Below are 21,486 nucleotides of genomic sequence, written 5' to 3'. Positions count from 1 at the left end.
GAGAGATAAGAGAGAGGAAAGGGGAGCGTCCACCCTGGATTAGTGCCAGAGAGAAACATGGTGTGGTCTACATGTCATGTAGACCGCAAGGAAGTGTTTTCCATTTAGAAACAAAATGATATGAATTCTTTAATGCGCCCGGTGCCCCTTTATATATGAAAAAAGATTAAAAATAGACAATTCATCGGCAGTGCTCTTTATAATCCGGTGTGCCCTATGGTCCATAAAATACGATAAATTAACTTAATGCCAAAGAAACGGATTTGCTGATTATCGGTCCTGCTAGACACCGACCTCTATTTAATAATACAACTTTAACATTTGACAACCAAATAATAAAACAAGGTGACTCTGTAAAAAATCTGGGTATTATCTTCGACCCAACTCTCTCCTTTGAGTCACACATTAAAAGCGTTACTAAAACGGCCTTCTTTCATCTCCGTAATATCGCTAAAATTCGCTCCATTTTGTCCACTAAAGACGCCGAGATCATTATCCATGCGTTTGTTACGCCTCGTCTCGATTACTGTAACGTATTATTTTCGGTTCTCCCCATGTCTAGCATTAAAAGATTACAGTTGGTACAAAATGCGGCTGCTAGACTTTTGACAAGAACAAGAAAGTTTGATCACATTACACCTGTACTGGCTCACCTGCACTGGCTTCCTGTGCACTTAAGATGTGACTTTAAGGTTTTACTACTTACGTATAAAATACTACACGGTCTAGCTCCATTCTATCTTGCCGATTGTATTGTACCGTATGTCCCGGCAAGAAATCTGCGTTCAAAAGACTCCAGCTTATTAGTGATTCCTAAAGCCCAAAAAAAGTCTGCGGGCTATAGAGTGTTTTTCGTTCGGGCTCCAGTACTCTGGAATGCCCTCCCGGTAACAGTTCGAGATGCTACCTCAGTAGAAGCATTTAAGTCTCACCTTAAAACTCATCTGTATACTCTAGCCTTTAAATAGACCTCCTTTTTAGACCAGTTGATCTGCCGCTTCTTTTCTTTCTCCTATGTCCCCCCCTCCCTTGTGGAGGGGGGTCCGGTCCGATGACCATGGATGAAGTACTGGCTGTCCAGAGTCGAGACCCAGGATGGACCGCTCGCCTGTATCGGTTGGGGACATCTCTACGCTGCTGATCCGCTTGAGATGGTTTCCTGTGGACGGGACTCCCTCTGCTGTCTTGGATCCGCTCGAACTGAACTCTCGCGGCTGTGTTGGAGCCACTATGGATCGAACTTTCACAGTATCATGTTAGACCCGCTCGACATCCATTGCTTTCGGTCCCCTAGAGAGGGGGGGTCGCCCACATCTGAGGTCCTCTCCAAGGTTTCTCATAGTCAGCATTTTCACTGGCGTCCCACTGGATGTGAATTCTCCCTGCCCACTGGGTGTGAGTTTTCCTTGCCCTTTTGTGGGTTCTTCCGAGGATGTTGTAGTCGTAATGATTTGTGCAGTCCTTAGAGACATTTGTGATTTGGGGCTATATAAATAAACATTGATTGATTGATTGATTGAATATCAGCCAGAAAAGTGTTTGGCCCTGACCACATTAAACTAAGAGCTAACTCTGAGAGGAAACCCCAACAAGGTAATCCAGTCTTAATCTTCAAGCCACACTAATACCTGTCTCCAACGTAAACTGGATCTTTGGGATTTCCACAGGCTTAAAAAAAAACAAGCGAGTGAGTAAGATGCCTCTCTTCTAGTCTGCACACTCCGGGTAAAGAGTGAAGGACAATGAACTGATCAAACACCAACCATGGGACAGGCGCAGCAAACGGAGAACGCCGAAGAAATCGACATAAAAGCACTTCAGGATATGTACAAAAAGTTTGTGACGGAGTGCCCGAGTGGACGACTTTTCCTGCACGAGTTCAAGCGTTTCTTTGGCGTGGACCCGACAGGTGAAGCTTCGGATTACGCGGAGAACATGTTCCGAGCGTTTGACAAAAACGGGGTAGGATCTTCTAAAGCCACGCATTTTTTTTTTCCGTTTTTCTCTGTGCCAAAAATTACCGTCGTTGTCCGTCATCCGCCTTCCCTTGCAGGACAACACGATAGATTTCCTTGAGTTTGTGGCGGCGCTGAACCTCGTCTTTCGGGGCGACACGGAGCACAAGCTGCGCTGGTCATTCAAGGTGTACGACAAAGACAGCAACGGCTTTGTGGACAGAGAAGAGCTGCGGTCAATAATCGATGTAAGCGTACGTCAAAGGCAAAGTGGGATTAAATGTATTATCATACTGGTAATAGTGCACTTTTATTGCAGATATACAGTATTTATAGCAGGGGTGTCGAACTCAATCTAGAAGAAGGGCTCCATGAAGAAAAAATATATCGCATTTTTCAGATTAGAAATCGCTCGAGATAGAACACAGCGTTAAAGTAAGGAATAATGATTTATTTACACACTAAATAACACTATAAAACAGACTAGGAAACAAAACACTTGCACGAGGGCATTAACAAACAAAACAAACCGAACTAGCATGGATTGATTGATTGATTGATTGATTGATTGATACTTTTATTAGTAGATTGCACAGTACAGTACATATTCCGTACAATTGACCACTAAATGGTAACACCCGAATAAGTTTTTCAACTTGTTTAAGTCGGGGTCCACGTTAATCAATTCACGGTAAGATAGAAAGAACAGAAAGCGCTTGCGTGAGAACTAGGGAAAAGAACAAACAAAATAGCATGGAACCTAATCGAGCACTAAGTGAAGTGAATTATATTTATATAGCGCTTTTTCTCAAGTGACTCAAAGCGCTTTTACATAGTGAAACCCAATATCTAAGTTACATTTAAACCAGTGTGGGTGGCACTGGTTTAAAACAGAACCGAAACCGGAACATGACATGATCCAAGACGTGGATCATGACAGCACCGGCCGAAAATTAATAATAAAGAAGGGCTCCATGGAGGAAAAATATATCGCATTTTTCAGATTAGAAATCGCTCGAGATAGAACACAGCGTTAAAGTAAGGAATAATGATTTATTTACACACTAAAGAACACTATAAAACAGACTAGGAAACAAAACACTTGCACGAGGGCATTAACAAACAAAACAAACCGAACTAGCATGGAAGCTAGAAAGAACAGAAAGCGCTGGCGTGAGAACTAGGGAAAAGAACAAACAAAATAGCATGGAAGCTAATCGAGCACTAAGTGAAGTGAATTATATTTATATAGCGCTTTTTCTCAAGTGACTCAAAGCACTTTTACATAGTGAAACCCAATATCTGAGTTACATTTAAACCAGTGTGGGTGGCACTGGGAGCAGGTGGGTAAAGTGTCTTGCCCAAGGACACAGCGGTAGTGACTAGGTTGGCAGAAGCGGGAATCGAACCTGCAACCCTCAAGTTGCTGGCACGGCCACTCTACCAACCGAGCTAAACTAAGAATAGTTACCACAATGCGGGAATGTGACGTCACCTGTTTCGTGTAGCAAACTACAGTCCGAGAACGAGTGTCAAACAAAGGCGGTCTTAAATAAGGAGAATAATCACAAATCAGGTGCGCGACGACAAACAAGAGACGGGTGACACTAAAGGGTAACTACAGAAATGGAACAAAACGGGAAGTGCCACCAGGAACTAAGGGAGTCATATAACAAGACGAAATACAAAACAGAACCGAAACTGGAACATGACATGATCCAAGACGTGGATCATGACAGCACCGGCCGAAAATTAATAATAAAGAAGGGCTCCATGGAGGAAAAATATATCGCATTTTTCAGATTAGAAATCGCTCGAGATAGAACACAGCGTTAAAGTAAGGAATAATGATTTATTTACACACTAAATAACACTATAAAACAGACTAGGAAACAAAACACTTGCACGAGGGCATTAACAAACAAAACAAACAACTAGCATGGAAGCTAGAAAGAACAGAAAGCGCTGGCGTGAGAACTAGGGAAAAGAACAAACAAAATAGCATGGAAGCTAATCGAGCACTAAGAATAGTTACCACAATGCGGGAATGCGACGTCACCTGTTTTGTGTAGCAAACTACAGTCCGAGAACGAGTGTCAAACAAAGGCGGTCTTAAATAAGGAGAATAATCACAAATCAGGTGCGCGACGACAAATAAGAGACGGGTGACACTAAAGGGTAACTATAGAAATGGAACAAAACGGGAAGTGCCACCAGGAACTAAGGGAGTCATATAACAAGACGAAATACAAAACAGAACCGAAACCGGAACATGACATGATCCAAGACGTGGATCATGACAGCACCGGCCGAAAATTAGTAATAAAGAAGGAAAAAAACATAGAGTATATACTTCGCACTGGACTAAGTCGCATTTTTCGGGGAAATGTATTTGCTAAAATCCAACAGCAAGAATAGACATTTGAAAGGTGATTTAAAATAAATAAAGAATAGTGAACAACAGGCTGAATAAGTGTATGTTTTGCAGTACATGTTTTATTTGTTGGTGCCATTTTTGTTCAGCCCTCTTCAGTGTCATGATCCACTACTTGGATTATGTCATAATCTGTTTTTGTTCCGTCTTGGTATCGTGTTCTGTTATTCTGTCTTCCTTAGTTCCTGGTGGCACTTCCTGTTTTGTTCTGTTCCCATAGTAACCCATTTGTGTCACCTGCCTGTTGTCTTTCACACACACCTGGCTTTGATTATTTTCCTCCCTATCTAAGCCTGCCTTTGTTTGTCATTCGGCCTCGCAGTGTAATTTGCTATCCATGCAACAAGTCGCTATACCACATTGTGGTAACTACCTTTCTGTATTCGATTAGCTTCCACGCTATTTGTGTGTTTATTTTCCTAGCTCACATGCTAGCGTCCTTAGTTCTATCTAGCTCCCATGCTAGTTATGTTGGTTTTTGTTTTTAGTGCCTTTGTGCAAGTATTGTTGGTTCTTAGACCGTTTTATAGTAAGAATAAATCTTCATTCCTACCTTCACACTGTGTTCCATTCCAACTGCATCCTCGAGAGAACGCAACCACACCTCGATGCCAGCTAAGCGTCACACTCAGTTTTTATATTGTTACCGCCAACGCTGAAATGATCCATTTTAATAGCTACGGCAGTAGCATATAGCAGTTAGCATCCCATGACCCACAATGCACTTCCCGCCGATTTCTTATTGGTTGATGTGTGTGTGACGATTTCTGACATTTTCTTCGTCTCTTCCGCAAATGAGATAAATAAGAATGAGATAAATAATTGCGGAGACGCGGAGCCGACGGTCATGGAGATGCATGCCCAAGATGGCGGCAAGGAGGCGGAGAATACGAGCGAGAGGCGAGGCGGGGCGTGCCGGGAGCGACGCCGCAAGCACGATCAGGTGCGTGGATCGCACACCAGCACACAATTAATCTATCTCCTAACGATGTATGAAAGGGGAGAAGGAGGAGAGAACGAGGCAGAAGGAGTCGGAGAGCCTGCAGCAGTGGATGAGGAGCTAAAGCGAGAGAGAGCAAGACGCAGACAACAACGGAGGAGCGAGCAGTGGGAGCGACGACGGCGCAAAAGACTTCCTTTATTTGAAAAAATAAACAAGAGTCAAACCTGCTTAAGCAATGTCCTTCCTTGATGGTCCATGGAACCCGCACGACAGTGAGGTACTGTCACATTTGGCCAAATTTGACAGTACCTCACTGTCGTGTGGTCTTTTGCGCCGTCGTCGCTCCGACTGCTCGCTCCTCCGTCTCGCTCTTTAGCCGCCCCCGTCGTCGTCTGCGTCTTGGTCTCTCTCGCTTTCGCTCCTCATCCACTAGTGCAGGCTCTCCGACTCCTTCTGCCTCGTTCTCTCCTCCTTCTCCCCTTTTATACATCGTTAGGAGATACATCATTAATTCTCTCCCGGTGTGCGATCCACGCACCTGATCTCGCTTGCGGCGTCGCTCCCGGCAAACCCCGCCTCGGCGCTCGCTCGTATTCTTCGCCTCCTTGCCGCCATCTTGGGCCGGGCTCCAGCATGCCCTGCCGCTCCGTCGGACCGTCGGCGCGAAAGACTTCCTTTATTTGAAAAAATATACAAGAGTCGAACCTGCTTAAGCAATGTCCTTCCTTGATGGTCCATGGAACCCGCACGACAGTGAGGTACTGTCACATTTGGCCAAATTTGACAGTACCTCACTGTGGTGTGGGTCTTTTGCACCGTCGTCGCTCCCACTGCTCGCTCCTCCGTCTCGCTCTTCAGCCGCCCCCGTCGTCGTCTGCGTCTTGCTCTCTCTCGCTTTCGCTCCTCATCCACTACTGCAGGCTCTCCGACCCCTTCTGCCTCGTTCTCTCCACCTTCTCCCCTTTTATACATCGTTAGGAGATACATTAATTGTCTCTCGGTGTGCGATCCACACACCTGATCTCGCTTGCGGCGTCGCTCCCGGCAAACCCCGCCTCGGCGCTCGCTCGTATTCTTCGCCTCCTTGCCGCCATCTTGGGCCGGGCTCCAGCATACCCTGCCGCTCCGTCGGACCGTCGGCGCGAAAGACTTCCTTTATTTGAAAAAATAAACAAGAGTCAAACCTGCTTAAGCAATGTCCTTCCTTGAGGGTCCATGGAACCCGCACGACAGTGAGGTACTGTCACATTTGGCCAAATTTGACAGTACCTCACTGTCGTGTGGTCTTTTGCACCGTCGTCGCTCCCACTGCTCGTTCCTCCGTCTCGCTCTTCAGCCGCCCCCGTCGTCGTCTGCGTCTTGCTCTCTCTCGCTTTCGCTCCTCATCCACTACTGCAGGCTCTCCGACTCCTGCCTCGTTCTCTCCTCCTTCTCCCCTTTTATACATCGTTAGGAGATGCATTAATTGTGTCACCTGATCTCGCTTGCGGCGTCGCTCCCGGCACGCCCCGCCTCTCCACTCGGCCGCATTCTCCGCCTCCTTGCCGCCATCTTGGGCCAGGCTCCAGCATGCCCTGCCGCTCCGTCGGACCGCCGGCTCTGCCTCTCCACAATAATATTATTTGATATTTTACAGTAACATGTTAATAATTTCACACATAAATCGCAGCGGAGTATGTCGCACCCCCTAGCCAAACTATGAAAAAAACTGCAATTTATAATCCGAAAAATACGGTACTCCCAAGTGGGCCTGGGCTGGTAAAAATCACGGCATGATCATTTAAAAATAAAGACAACTTCAGGTTGTTTTCTTTGTTTGACAATAGAACAAGCACATTCTGAAACTGTCAGGCAACAGTTTGTTTGTGTTTTAGTTTTTTCCACTGTGTGTGTGTTTAGTATTTCCTGTTTTTAGTTCCTGTCAACGCTCTTATTTTGTCTGTTTCCTGTTTTTTTTCCCTGTGCGCTGTTTTCCCCTCAGCTGCGGCTGATCGGCACCTGGCCACACCTGGTGTCAATCAGCCCGCTCCTATTTTACCTGCTTTGTTCCTCTAGTCAGTGCTGGATTATTGTCTATGTCAGTTCTTGTCGCTCTTGTCGTGTCGTGTCATGTCACTCTTGTCGTTGCTATCTGTCGTGTCGTATCATATCGTGTCAATGCAGCGTTGCGGTAAGCTATATTTGATAATGGTTTGTAGCTTATTGTTTTTGTTCCCTGCTTCCAAGTTTGTTTTCATATTATAAGTACAACTTCTGTTTCTTGCTCGATACCCGCAAGCTTCCACGCTAGGCCTTTTTGTTTGTTATCCGCCCACGTGCGCGCTTTTTGTTGTACCCCTTTTGTTTGATCTTGTTCTAGTATTTTAATTAAATCATGTTTTCTCACTCCATGCCTGCCTCCTTATCTGCATCTTGGGGTTTGTCCACAACAAACTGACAGAAATTGTACAAATCATAATGTTGGGTTTGTTTTACACTTACATGTTGCAGTTAATCAATCAATCAATCATCAATCAATGTTTATTTATATAGCCCCAAATCACAAATGTCTCAAAGGACTGCACAAATCATTACGACTACAACATCCTCGGAAGAACCCACAAAAGGGCAAGGAAAACTCACACCCAGTGGGCAGGGAGAATTCACATCCAGTGGGACGCCAGTGACAATGCTGACTATGAGAAACCTTGGAGAGGACCTCAGATGTGGGCAACCCCCCCCCCTCTCTAGGGGACCGAAAGCAATGGATGTCGAGCGGGTCTAACATGATACTGTGAAAGTTCAATCCATAGTGGCTCCAAGACAGCAGCGAGAGTCCCGTCCACAGGAAACCATCTCAAGCGGATCAGCAGCGTAGAGATGTCCCCAACCGATACAGGCGAGCGGTCCATCCTGGGTCTCGACTCTGGACAGCCAGTACTTCATCCATGGTCATCGGACCGGACCCCCTCCACAAGGGAGGGGGGGACATAGGAGAAAGAAAAGAAGCGGCAGATCAACTGGTCTAAAAAGGAGGTCTATTTAAAGGCTAGAGTATACAGATGAGTTTTAAGGTGAGACTTAAATGCTTCTACTGAGGTAGCATCTCGAACTGTTACCGGGAGGGCATTCCAGAGTATTCTATCTTTATTTATCCATCCATCCATCCATTTTCTACCGCTTGTCCCTTTTGGGGTCACGGGGGGTGCTGGAGCCTATATCAGCTGCATTCAGGCGGAAGGCAGTGTACACCCTGGACAAGTCGCTACCACATCCCAGAGCCTACCTTTATTTATTTCCAAATACATTATGTGATAATGTTCATCAGTCAACTCATTAGTGTTCATTTTCAATCTATCAAGATAAAAAGATATATATATCAAAATCAAATTACAGGATTTTATTTATGTAGTTTGGTCATTTTCCTCGACTGATGTACTAACAATTGGTTTATGTTTTACACGTGTAGCGTCATCTACAAAGGTACAAAGAATTGCTATGGCGACATCTAGTGGACACAAGTAGAACAGCGGTTTCTTTCAGTCAAAAATTTCAGGTTAATTTTTATATTTAAACAAACTAATCCTAATAAAACCTGTTCGTGGGCCGTACGTTTGACACTCCTGCTTTAACGTATCACTGAACAAAACAGTTTTTGTGATTATATCTTCAACAAATAATGTTTGAATCACTAAAATGGATTTGAATATATAATCTGTTTTTCTGTATAATTATTCCATCTGTTATGATCCGCTGAACGGATCATATTTTGATTTAAAATTTTGAGTCTTTTTTGTGTTTTCTGTTTGTTTTGGACTCATTCGGTTCCGGTTTGTGCGCCTCTCGGTTTGTTTCCATGGTTGCTCATTGTTTTCACCTGCCGCGCACCTGTGTTGTGATTACTGTCATTATTTAGCCTGCCTTCTTCCGTCAGTCTGCCTTGCTTCCTAATTTGCCATAGGCAACAAGTGACGACGTTTGTTCTCGGTTCTGTTTATCCTAGCTAAGGCCCTTTAGTGTTTCCTAGCTCTCATGCTAGCTCTTTTGGTTTCGTCTAAGTCTGTTTTGTTCTAAATTAAATAACTTCCTACCTGCACGCTGTGTCCAAAGCCTGTCTGCATCCTTGGGAGAATGAAACCCGCATCACCATGCGACCAACGCGTCACACCATCCATCCATTTACTACCGTTTGTCCCTTTTGGGGTCTCAGGGAGTGCTGGAGCCCATCTTATTATTTTTCCAACTAAAGCAATGTGGTTTTTTTTCTTTATGTCTGTGTAGAGCATTCATCGTGCGACGAAATGCAACAAGAACGACAGCAACGAGCCCCATATGACGGTCGACGATGCTGTGAATCGAATAATGCAGGCAGTCGATACTGATGGCGATGGTAAGCAATTATCACAGTTCTTGTTCACCATTGAAAGTCATTTGAAAAGAACTAAAAAGCAATTGCTTCACTTAAAAGAATGTACTGTTAGCAAGCGTGTTGCTGGTGATCTACTAACTAGTGCTGTATTCCACTAAAAATGTTCATAATCAAATCTGATTGGGCAGATTTTGTCAATAGTTGACTATCAGTCGAATCGATTATGTTATTTTTGAGAGAGAACTACCGTATATATATTTTTTCTCAATGAAAAACACTTCTTTGTGGTCTACATAACATGTAATGGTAGTTCTTTGGTCAAAATGTTGCATAGATTATGTTTTACAGATCATCTTCAAGTCGCTTTCTGACAGTCGCTTCCAGATGCGCCATTTTGTGGGCGGTTTTATTTACGTGGCTCACCTTTGGCAGCGTCTTTTCTCCGTCATCTTTGTTGTAGCGGTGTAGCGTGCAAGGACGCGAGTGGAAGAATTGTCAAAAGATGGAGCTAACTTGTTTTTATCATATTCTGACTCTACTTAAATCAATAACAGAGCAGCGTCGCATCATCTGGAAACAACAACGCCGGAAATGTGTCGCGTGAAAAAACATCCGACCGGAACTCAAATAATTGAAGTTCCTCAGGTGAATAATGTAGACTCACTACACCGGTATGTTTTAGCGCTTTCATGGCGAGTTTACTGACAGATATAAGAAAGAACTTTACACTACTTTATATTAGAAATGGCAACAGCGGAGGATGAATGTCCCATAACAAGAAGATAGAGAAAAAGAAGAAGCTTATCGACTACGGTGACGACACGGACTACAAAGGCGGACTCGCACAATTTTTCAGTATTTATGCTGATCTCAAATACAGATCAGAAGGTAACAGAGGGTAAGAAAAGTTCTTTTTGCATTATATTGCGAAACAAAACGCCAAATAATGTCTTATACACACACCATAATTAAACTTGAATGTTGAAGCACAGTACAATCCATCAAGCGGTGCGGCTTCATAGCTTACCAAAGTCGTACTAAAACATTTTGATAGATTTTTGAGCGCCGTGTGCAATGTTCTATATTTTCAAAGGAACATACAAAATGTTGCTGTTGTCTACTTGAGTCATATTGCCATCATAAGGCAGCGTATCTCTTATGTTTGACTGCCATCAACCGTTCACACTTATAATTACAACATGTACCGAATAAAATTGTTTCAAGGTCGATAAGCAAAATCGGAATGGGGTGGCGCAGTTGGGAGAGTGGCCGTGCCAGCAACCTGAGGGTTCCTGGTTCAATCCCCACCTTCTACCAACCTCGTCACGCCTGTTGTGTCCTTGAGCAAGACACTTCACCCTTGCTCCTGATGGTTCCTGGTTGGCGCCTTGCATGGCAGCTCCCTCCATCAGTGTGTGAATGTGTGTGTGAATGGGTAAATGTGGAAGTAGTGTCAAAGCGCTTTGAGTACCTTGAAGGTAGAAAAGCGCTATACAAGTACAACCCATTTAATTATTCCGTACATTAGGCGCACCGGCCTATAAGGCGCATTATCGAGTTTTGAGAGAAAACAATTATTTTAAGTGCGCCTTATCGTCCGGAAAATACAGTAAACAATTTTTTTTTTTTTTTTTTTTTTTTTTTTAATACAGTAAACAAAATGTGATGATGATAGTATATACTGACTGGTCACTAGGTGTCAACATAATATCATATGATGTACAAACCCCGTTTCCATATGAGTTGGGAAATTGTGTTAGATGTAAATATAAACAGAATACAATGATTTGCAAATCATTTTCAACCCATATTCAGTTGAATATGCTACAAAGACAACATATTTGATGTTCAAACTAATAAACTTTATTTTTTTTTGCAAACAATAATTAACTTAGAATTTCATGGCTGCAACACGTGCCAAAGTAGTTGGGAAAGGGCATGTTCACCACTGTGTTACATCACCTTTTCTTTTAACAACACTCAGTAAACGTTTGGGAATTGAGGAAACTAATTGTTGAAGCTTTGAAAGTGGAATTCTTCCCCATTCTTGTTTTATGTAGAGCTTCAGTCCTTCAATAGTCCGGGGTCTCCGCTGTATTTTACGCTTCATAATGCGCCACGTATTTTTGATGGGAGACAGGTCTGGACTGCACGCGGGCAGGAAAGTACCCGCACTCTTTTTTTTACGAAGCCACGCTGTTGTAACACATGCTGAATGTGGCTTGGCATTGTCTTGCTGAAATAAGCAGGGGCGTCCATGAAAAAGACGGCGCTTAGATGGCAGCATATGTTGTTCCAAATCATGTATGTACCTTTCAGCATTAATGGTGCCTTCACAGATGTGTAAGTTACCCATGCCTTGGGCACTAATACACCCCCATACCATCACAGATGCTGGCTTTTGAACTGTGCGCCTATAACAAGCCGGATGTTTCTTTTCCTCTTTGTTCCTGAGAACGGTTTCCAAAAGCAATTCAAAATGCGGACTCGTCAGACAATCGAACACTTTTCCACTTTGTATTAGTCCATCTTAGATGAGCTCAGCCCCATTTAAGCCGGCGGCGTTCCTGGGTGTTGTTGATAAATGGCTTTTGCTTTGCATAGAGTTTTAACTTGCACCTAGCGATGTAGCATTGTTAGACTAAAGACGACAGACAGACAGACTACTTACAATGCAATATTCTTGCCTGGGTTAATTAACACAGTCGTTTCAGATAGTGACACAGACGTCATGCTAACACACAGCATGGATACTGGTTCGATTCCCCTTTGGTCTGGATGACACGATGTCGGATATTTCCAAAGAAAAATTGAAATGTGGACTCGTCAGAACACAGAACACTTTTCTATTTTGTATCAGTCCATCTTAGATGATCTCGGGCCCAGAGTAGCCGGCGGCGTTTCTGGATGTTGTTGATAAATGGCTTTCGCTTTGCATATTAGAGCTTTAACTTCGACATACAGATGAAGAGACGAACTGTAGTTAGTGAGAGTGGTTTTCTGAAGTGTTCCTGAGCCCATGTGGTGATATCCTTTAGAGATTGATGTCACGGTCATTCAATGTTGGTTTCCGGCCAGGCCACTTACATGGAGTGATTTCTCCAGATTCTCTGAACCTTTTGATGATATTATGGACCGTAGATGTGGAAATCCCTAAATTTCTTGCAATTGCACTTTGAGAAACGTTGTTCTTAAACTGTTTGACTATTTGCTCACACAGTTGTGGACAAAGGGGTGTACCTCGCTCCATCCTTTCTTGTGAAAGACGTGCAAACTTTTAGTAACTCCGGCCCTACACCGTCGGGACTAGGAAAGACAAAACAATGATTATGTCTTCTTGTGTTTTTGTGCTGCAGGCTGCATTAATATGGAAGAGTTCATCAGAGGGGCAAAGCAGGACCCCTGGGTGCTCAACATGCTGAAAGTGGACATAAACCCTTCCCGGTGGATTCTGGATCAAAGGAGAAAGAGTGCACACTTCTGAAAATGGTACACATCACAGGCCTTTACCTCAAAACAACAAAAAAAACATTTAGTGCTTAAAGTGCCCTGGCATGTACCGTACTTGTACAGTTTGTTTGTTTTTTTGTATTCAAACAGTCATATAAACATGTCATTTATACACCAACTCACTGGATTTGATGTCAAATAACCAACAAGTGCAGTAAACACACGGCCTTTAAGAAAGTACAACTGGAATACATACATTACTTTTGGGATAATTGTTGATAAATACCCTAAGCTTAACACTTGGTAGGTAGATGGTAGCTCCTTTGCAGCGAACTACTACCTGAAGTCTGGGGCGGGAGGTCAAATGCGAAATAAGTAAAACCATTTTCTAAGAATTACTTAAAAGCCTACTGAAAGCCACTACTAGCGACCACACAGTCTGATAGTTTATATATCAATGATGAAATATTAACATTGCAACACATGCCGATACGGCCTTTTTAGTTTACTAAATTACAATTTTAAATTTCCCGCGAAGTATCCTGTTGAAAACGTCGGTATGATGACGCGTGCCCGTGACGTCTCGGGTTGTAGCGGACATTTTTTTCCAGCCCGATCCAAGCTATAAGTAGTCTGCTTTAATCTCATAATTACACAGTATTCTGGACATCTGTGTTGCTGAATCTTTTGCAAATTTTTCAATTAATAATGGAGACGTCAAAGAAGAAAGATGTAGGTGGGAAGCGGTGTATTGCGGCTGCGTTTAGCAACACAAACACAGTCTATGTTTCTTTGTTTACATTCCCGAAGGTGAAGCTTTACTATGGAACAGAGTGGTCAAGCAAAGATGGGTCCCGACCACATGTCAACCGTTTATATATCAATGATGAAATATTAACATTGCAACACATGCCGATACGGCCTTTTTAGTTTACTAAGTTACAATTTTAAATTTCCCGCGGAGTTTCCTGTTGAAAACGTCCCGGAATGATGACGCGTGTTTATGACGTTATTGGTTGGAGCGGACATATAAGCCAGCACCACTTACAGCTAAAAGTCGTCTCTTTTCATCGCATAATTACACAGTATTTTGGACATCTGTGTTGCTGAACTTTTTGCAATTTCTTCAATTAATAATGGAGAAGTCAAAGTAGAAAGATGGAGGTGGGAAGCTTTAGCCTTTAGCCACACAAACACACGGTGTTTCCTTGTTTAAAATTCCCAAAGGTGAAGCTTTACTACGGATCAGAGCGGTCAAGCGAACATGGATCCTGACTACATTTCAACGGGCAGGTTTCGGTGAGAAAATTGTGGTAAAAAGTCGCCTCTTACCGGAGATCTGTGGAGCTTGCGCCGTCCATGCAGCTGCCGTGACTTCCCTTTAGAGACTGGCGTCAACACTTGTGGACACACCCCTCCGACTATCAGGTACTATTTAACTCACTAAAACACTAGCAACACAATAGAAATATAAGGGATTTCCCAGAATTATCCTAGTAAATGTGTCTAAAAACATCTGAAGCTTTTTGTATCTATTTTTTTTTCTAGTCCTTCACTCTCAATATCCTCATCCACGAATCGTTCATCCTCGCTCAAATTAATAGGGAAATTGTCGCTTTCTCGGTCCGAATAGCTCTTGATGCTGGAGGCTCACATTATAAACAATGTGAGGATGTGAGGAGCCCTCACACCGGTGACGTCATCGTCTGCTTCTTCCGGTAAACGCAGGGCTTTTTTATTAGCGACCAAAAGTTGCGAATTTTATCGTGGATGTTCTCTATTAAATCCTTTCCGACTATCAGGTACTATTTAACTCACTAAAACACTAGCAACACAATAGAAATATAAGGGATTTCCCAGAATTATCCTAGTAAATGTGTCTAAAAACATCTGAAGCTTTTTGTATCTATTTTTTTTTTTCTAGTCCTTCACTCTCAATATCCTCATCCACGAATCGATCATCCTCGCTCAAATTAATAGGGAAATTGTCGCTTTCTCGGTCCGAATAGCTCTTGATGCTGGAGGCTCCCATTATAAACAATGTGAGGATGTGAGGAGCCCTCACACCGGTGATGTCATCGTCTGCTTCTTCCAGTAAAGGCAGGGCTTTTTTATTAGCGACCTAAAGTTGCGAATTTTATCGTGGATGTTCTCTATTAAATCCTTTCCGATTATCAGGTACTATTTAACTCACTAAAACACTAGCAACACAATAGAAAGATAAGGGATTTCCCAGAATTATCCTAGTAAATGTGTCTAAAAACATTTGAATCGCTCCCAATGCAATTGCCTTTTTGTATTTATTTATTATTTTTTTAGTCCTTCACTCTCAATATCCTCATCCACGAATCGTTCATCCTCGCTCAAATTAATAGGGAAATTGTCGCTTTCGCGGTCCGAATAGCTCTTGATGCTGGAGGCTCATTTTATAAACAATGTGAGGATGTGAGGAGCCCTCACACCGGTGATGTCATCGATGTCAGGGCTTTTTTATTAGCGACCTAAAGTTGCAAATTTTATCGTGGATGTTCTCTATTAAATCCTTTCAGCAAAAATATGGCAATATGGCGAAATGATCAAGTATGACACATAGAATGGACCTGCTATCCCCGTTTAAATAAGAAAATCTCATTTCAGTAGGCCTTTAAATGTGTAATTTAATTGATTTGAATTGGAATTGAATACGCGATATCAGCTTGCATCTAAAATCTTTGATACAAGTAGTCCTGCAGTGTGATTGCTTTTTGCAAAGCTAGATAGCATCTAAATGTCCTTCATTAATTACACAAATATTTTTTTTCCTTCTGTTTCAGTCAAGTCATTTGCAAAAGGTAAACATGGAGCTCGCAGCTACAAAACAGCCAAGCACACAATAGCACGCAAGCTAAACATACGAAACAACAAGTGTCCTTAATTGAACAGTATTTTAGTCAAAAACGGCTCATTCAAACATATCAAATAATTATAGGCGCATTTTACTTACATATACAAATTCTCTAATGCAGAAGCGTATTAGAAAGTATGCAGTAACAAACGTGTCCGCATCAACTTACTGTGTCATGAGCTTAACTTAATTATTAATTAACTATTGTGGCTTTCATAGCTACCATTGTTTTCTCTTTGAAAAATGTCACTTAATAAAGCCTTTTTTAAGATTCCATCCATCCCGTTTCTACCGCTTGTCCCTTTTGAGGTGGCGGGGGGTGCCAGCTGCATTCGGGCGGAAGGCGGAGTACACCCTGGACAAGTCGCCACCTCATTTTTAAGATTTCACTAGGGTTGGGTATCGTTTGAATTCGAACAATTCCGATTCTTTGTTTTGATTCCGATTTTTAACGATTTTTGATTCCGATTCTTTCTTTATTAAAAAAAATAATAATAATAATAAAATATATAATAAAATAAAAAGGCAGGGTCAAAAAAAACTCTTCCGTCTGTGGCACCGATATCTTCCCCATTGCCGCCACGGTGAACATCGCGGAACTTGGCTAGCAGGTTGTAAAATGTCTACGAAAAAATACGCGGGATAATTTGTTAGCTGCCTCAACGTTGGCGCTGTCACAGGTATTTGTTGTTGAGCCCCATGATGCAGAGATGGAGGCAGACGTTGGATAAGAAGACGTGATTTAATTAAAATTAAACAAGAACAAACAAAAAGCACGCACGTGGGCGGAATAACAAACTAAGGGAGCTAGCACTGGGAGCTGGAAAAACAAAAAGGAACTTTAGCATGGAAGCTAGTGGATAGCAAACAGAAAAACTGGAAATAACTAATGCTAACAGAAACAGCTTACCGCTACGACGACCAGGACAAAGTGTAGCATGACAGGTAGTAGCTGTAACAAAATGACACGACAGGTAGCACGACAAAAGTGACATGTGGCAACGACAATGCAATACAATGATCCAGCACTGACTGGAGGAACAAAGCAGGTAAAATAGGAGCGGGCTGATTGACACCAGGTGTGACCAGATGCCAGATGAGTGAAAACAGGACACAGTTAGACAAACAGGAAGCTGAACCAAAATAAGAGCACTAGACAGGAACTAAGGACAGGAAATACTAAACACACAGAGGAGAAACTAAAACAAAAACAAACTGTCAGTGGCAACTCTGACAGGCACAAAACACATTATTTATTGCATATATATTGTTTTTACTTACCGGATTCGGACTGCAGTGCAGTCACCGAGGTGCCAGGCTGGGCGTCGGAGCCGGAGCCAGAGGAAGAGGCAGAGGAGGACGGTCGGCGCAGCATTTATTTGTACTCCATGAACTCGGAGGTGCTTCATCATGTTCGACATGCTCCCTCTTAAGCACGAAACAGTGTTGCATTTGGCCGATATTTCATTTTTGTTTTTTTGTAAAATAAAGCCACACTTTCGACCGCCGACGACCGCTATCCATGCATGACTGACTCGCTCGGCTATGCTTCTTCGTTGGTGTTCAGTGGCTTCTTTTTCCGGGTCGGCGGACTGGGTATCGAAACTAAGAATCGGAATTTAAACCTTTGAACGATACCGGGAGAATCGGAAAGTTAGTCCCGGTTCCGATCGATACTCGATACCCAACCCTAGATTTCACACTACAAAATTATTAAAGTGTGGTCTATGAGTCCTGATGGCATTGTATCCGCTTAATATTGGTATCGGCCAATATGCAAGGCTCCGATATCGAAAGTGAAAAAGATGTATCGAGACACCCTTACCATAAATCACCATGAGTTGTATATCGTGGACCCCGACTTAAATAAGTTGAAAAACTTAAACGCGTGTTACGATTTAGTGGTCAATTGTACGGAATATGTACTGTACCAGGGGTGTCGAACTCAAATACAGAGTGGGCCAAAATATAAAACTGAACAAAGCTGCGGGCCGAGGTTGAACAAATTAACCTTTTAATAGGGACCCAAACAAGTTTTGCATTAAATATTGAACAAGCAAGGCTTATATAACTTTAGTGACATGCAAAATCCATCCATCCATCTTCTTCCGCTTATCCGAGGTCGGGTCGCGGGGGCAACAGCCTAAGCAGGGAAACCCAGACTTCCCTCTCCCCAGCCACTTCGTCTAGCTCTTCCCGGGGGATCCCGAGGCGTTCCCAGGCCAGCCGGGAGACATAGTCTTCCCAACGTGTCCTGGGTCTTCCCCGTGGCCTCCTACCGGTTGGACGTGCCCTAAACACCTCCCTAGGGAGGCGTTCGGGTGGCATCCTGACCAGATGCCCGAACCACCTCATCTGGCTCCTCTCCATGTGGAGGAGCAGCGACTTTACTTTGAGTTCCTCCCGGATGGCAGAGCTTCTCACCCTATCTCTAAGGGAGAGACCCGCCACACGGCGGAGGAAACTCATTCCGGCCGCTTGTACCCGTGATATTATCCTTTCGGTCATGACCCAAAGCTCATGACCATAGGTGAGGATGGGAACGTAGATCGACTGGTAAATTGAGAGCTTTGCCTTCCGGCTCAGCTCCTTCTTCACCACAACGGATCGGTACAACGTCCGCATTACTGAAGACGCCGCACCGATCCGCCTGTCGATCTCACGATCCACTCTTCCCTCAGTCGTGAACAAGACTCCTAGGTACTTGAACTCCTCCACTTGGGGCAGGGTCTCCTCCCCAACGCGGAGATGTCATTCCACCCTTTTCCGGGCGAGAACCATGGACTCGGACTTGGAGGTGCTGATTCTCATTCCGGTCGCTTCACACTCGGCTGCGAACCGATCCAGCGAGAGCTGAAGATCCCGGTCAGATGAAGCCATCAGGACCACATCATCTGCAAAAAGCAGAGACCTAATCCTGCGGTCACCAAACCGGAACCCCTCAACGCCTTGACTGCGCCTAGAAATTCTGTCCATAAAAGTTATGAACAGAATCGGTGACAAAGGACAGCCTTGGCGGAGTCCAACCCTCACTGGAAATGTGTTCCACTTACTGCCGGCAAAATCCAGTTTCAAATAATAATAATTGAAAAATATCAATGGCACATCAAATAAAATAAAAACACAAATTTAATGCCTTTTTTCGGCGGCGGGTTTGAGTCAGGGTGGTAGCGGGGGTGTATATTGTAGCGTCCCGGAAGAGTTAGTGATGCAAGGGAGTTCTGGATATTTGTCCGGTTGTGTTTATGTTGTGTTACGGTGCGGATGTTCTCCCGAAACGGGTTTGTCATTCTTGTTTGCGGTGGGTTCACAGTGTGGCGCATATTTGTAACATTGTTAACATGGTTAATTGGGACGGCGTGGCGCAGTGGGAGAGTTGCCGTGCGCAACCCGAGGGTCCCTGGTTCAAATCCCACCTAGTACCAACCTCGTCACGTCCGTTGTGTCCTGAGCAAGACACTTCACCCTTGCTCCTGATGGGTGCTGGTTGGCGCCTTGCATGGCAGCTCCCTCCATCAGTGTGTGAATGTGTGTGTGAATGGGTAAATGTGGAAGTAGTGTCAAAGCGCTTTGAGTACCTTGAAGGTAGAAAAGCGCTATACGAGTACAACCCATTTATCATTTATTTATTTATTATAACCTTGTATATACGGCCACCCTCAGTGTGACCCGTATGGCTGTTGACCAAGTATGCCTTGCATTCACTTGTGTGTGTGTGTATGAGCCGCATATATTATTTGAGTGGGCCGGCACACTGTTTTTTATGGAAGAAAAGCGGACGTGGCGACATGTAGAGAACGCCAAAAGTGGTGCTTATACGGCCCGCCCCCAATATTATTGTCCGGGTTTGAAATCGGGAGAAATTCGGGAGGGGCAATGAACTTCGGGAGTCTCTCGGGAATCAATCAATCAATCAATGTTTATTTATATAGCCCCAAATGACAAATGTCTCAAAGGACTGCACAAATCATTACGACTACAACATCCTCGGAAGAACCCACAAAAGGGCAAGGAAAACTCACACCCAGTGGGCAGGGAGAATTCACATCCAGTGGGACGCCAGTGACAATGCTGACTATGAGAAACCTTGGAGAGGACCCCAGATGTGGGCAACCCCCCCCCCTCTAGGGGACCGAAAGCAATGGATGTCGAGCGGGTCTAACATGATACTGTGAAAGTTCAATCCATAGTGGCTCCAACACAGCCGCGAGAGTTCAGTTCAAGCGGATCCAAGACAGCAGCGAGAGTCCCGTCCACAGGAAACCATCTCAAGCGGATCAGCAGCGTAGAGATGTCCCCAACCGATACAGGCGAGCGGTCCATCCTGGGTCTCGACTCTGGACAGCCAGTACTTCATCCATGGTCATCGGACCGGACCCCCTCCACCAGGGAGGGGGGGACATAGGAGAAAGAAAAGAAGCGGCAGATCAACTGGTCTAAAAAGGAGGTCTATTTAAAGGCTAGAGTATACAGATGAGTTTTAAGGTGAGACTTAAATGCTTCTACTGAGGTAGCATCTCGAACTGTTACCGGGAGGGCATTCCAGAGTACTGGAGCCCGAACGGAAAACGCTCTACAGCCCGCAGACTTTTTTTGGGCTCTAGGAATCACTAATAAGCCGGAGTCTTAGGGAAGATTGGGAGGGTTGACGAGTATGCTCTAATGTTCATTTGATATTGCCTCAAGGGCCAAATGAAATTACACGGCGCACCATAGTTTGACACCCATGTACTATACTGTGCAATCTACTCATAAAAGTTTCAATCAATCAAATCAAAAAAAAAAAACTAATAATAAACGATGAGTTACTCGTTACTTAAAAACAAAAACGCCGTTAGTCTAAACAGTATCAAGTTATTTGTGCAAAAACTACTTATCGCTGTGTAATAAAACTGTTCCAATATTATTTGTATTTCATGTATTTTTTTTGCATTGTTTCTTTTTGCCTTTTTGATACATGATTGTTTATTTTACTATGTTTTTTCCCCCCATTGTTCACTCCTACTTTATACTGTATCACTGTGTGATGATGTTATGTTGCAAAACAAATAAAGAGCCCTCACTGTATTATTGTTCCGGACTCATTTTTCAAAAATTTTTAATTGAAATATTTGTATTTTCTTTTTCCGGAAATCTAGGTTGCATGTCTCACCAGAACACATGTTGGAGTTTATGTAATTTGGGGCGGTATAGCTCGGTTGGTAGAGTGGCCGTGCCAGCAACTTGAGGGTTGCAGGTTCGATTCCCGCATCCGCCATCCTAGTCACTGCCGTTGTGTCCTTGGGCAAGACACTTTACCCACCTGCTCCCAGTGCCCACCCACACTGGTTTAAATGTAACTTAGATATTGGGTTTCACTATGTAAAGCGCTTTGAGTCACTAGAGAAAAGGGCTATATAAAAATAATTCACTTCACATGTACGGGGGCTCGATTCAGACGTCGATACCTAGTACGGTATCAGTACATAAGCA

At 43.7% G+C, this 21,486-nt stretch overlaps 1 protein-coding gene across 1 annotated transcript; it reads left to right on the top strand.

Moving 5' to 3' along the window:
- Positions 1-1,679: 1,679 nt before the first annotated feature.
- LOC133543023 (guanylyl cyclase-activating protein 2-like) lies at positions 1,680-13,374 on the top strand. Its single transcript, XM_061887379.1, has 4 exons — positions 1,680-1,962; positions 2,054-2,203; positions 9,593-9,701; positions 13,037-13,374. Exons 1-4 carry the CDS (start codon positions 1,765-1,767, stop codon positions 13,162-13,164), a joined length of 585 nt encoding a protein of 194 aa, XP_061743363.1. The 5' UTR covers positions 1,680-1,764; the 3' UTR covers positions 13,165-13,374.
- Positions 13,375-21,486: the final 8,112 nt, after the last annotated feature.

This window comes from Nerophis ophidion, linkage group LG25 (assembly GCF_033978795.1).
Source record: "Nerophis ophidion isolate RoL-2023_Sa linkage group LG25, RoL_Noph_v1.0, whole genome shotgun sequence".
Lineage (NCBI taxonomy): Eukaryota > Metazoa > Chordata > Actinopteri > Syngnathiformes > Syngnathidae > Nerophis > Nerophis ophidion.
This window is presented reverse-complemented; position numbering and strand designations above follow the sequence as displayed.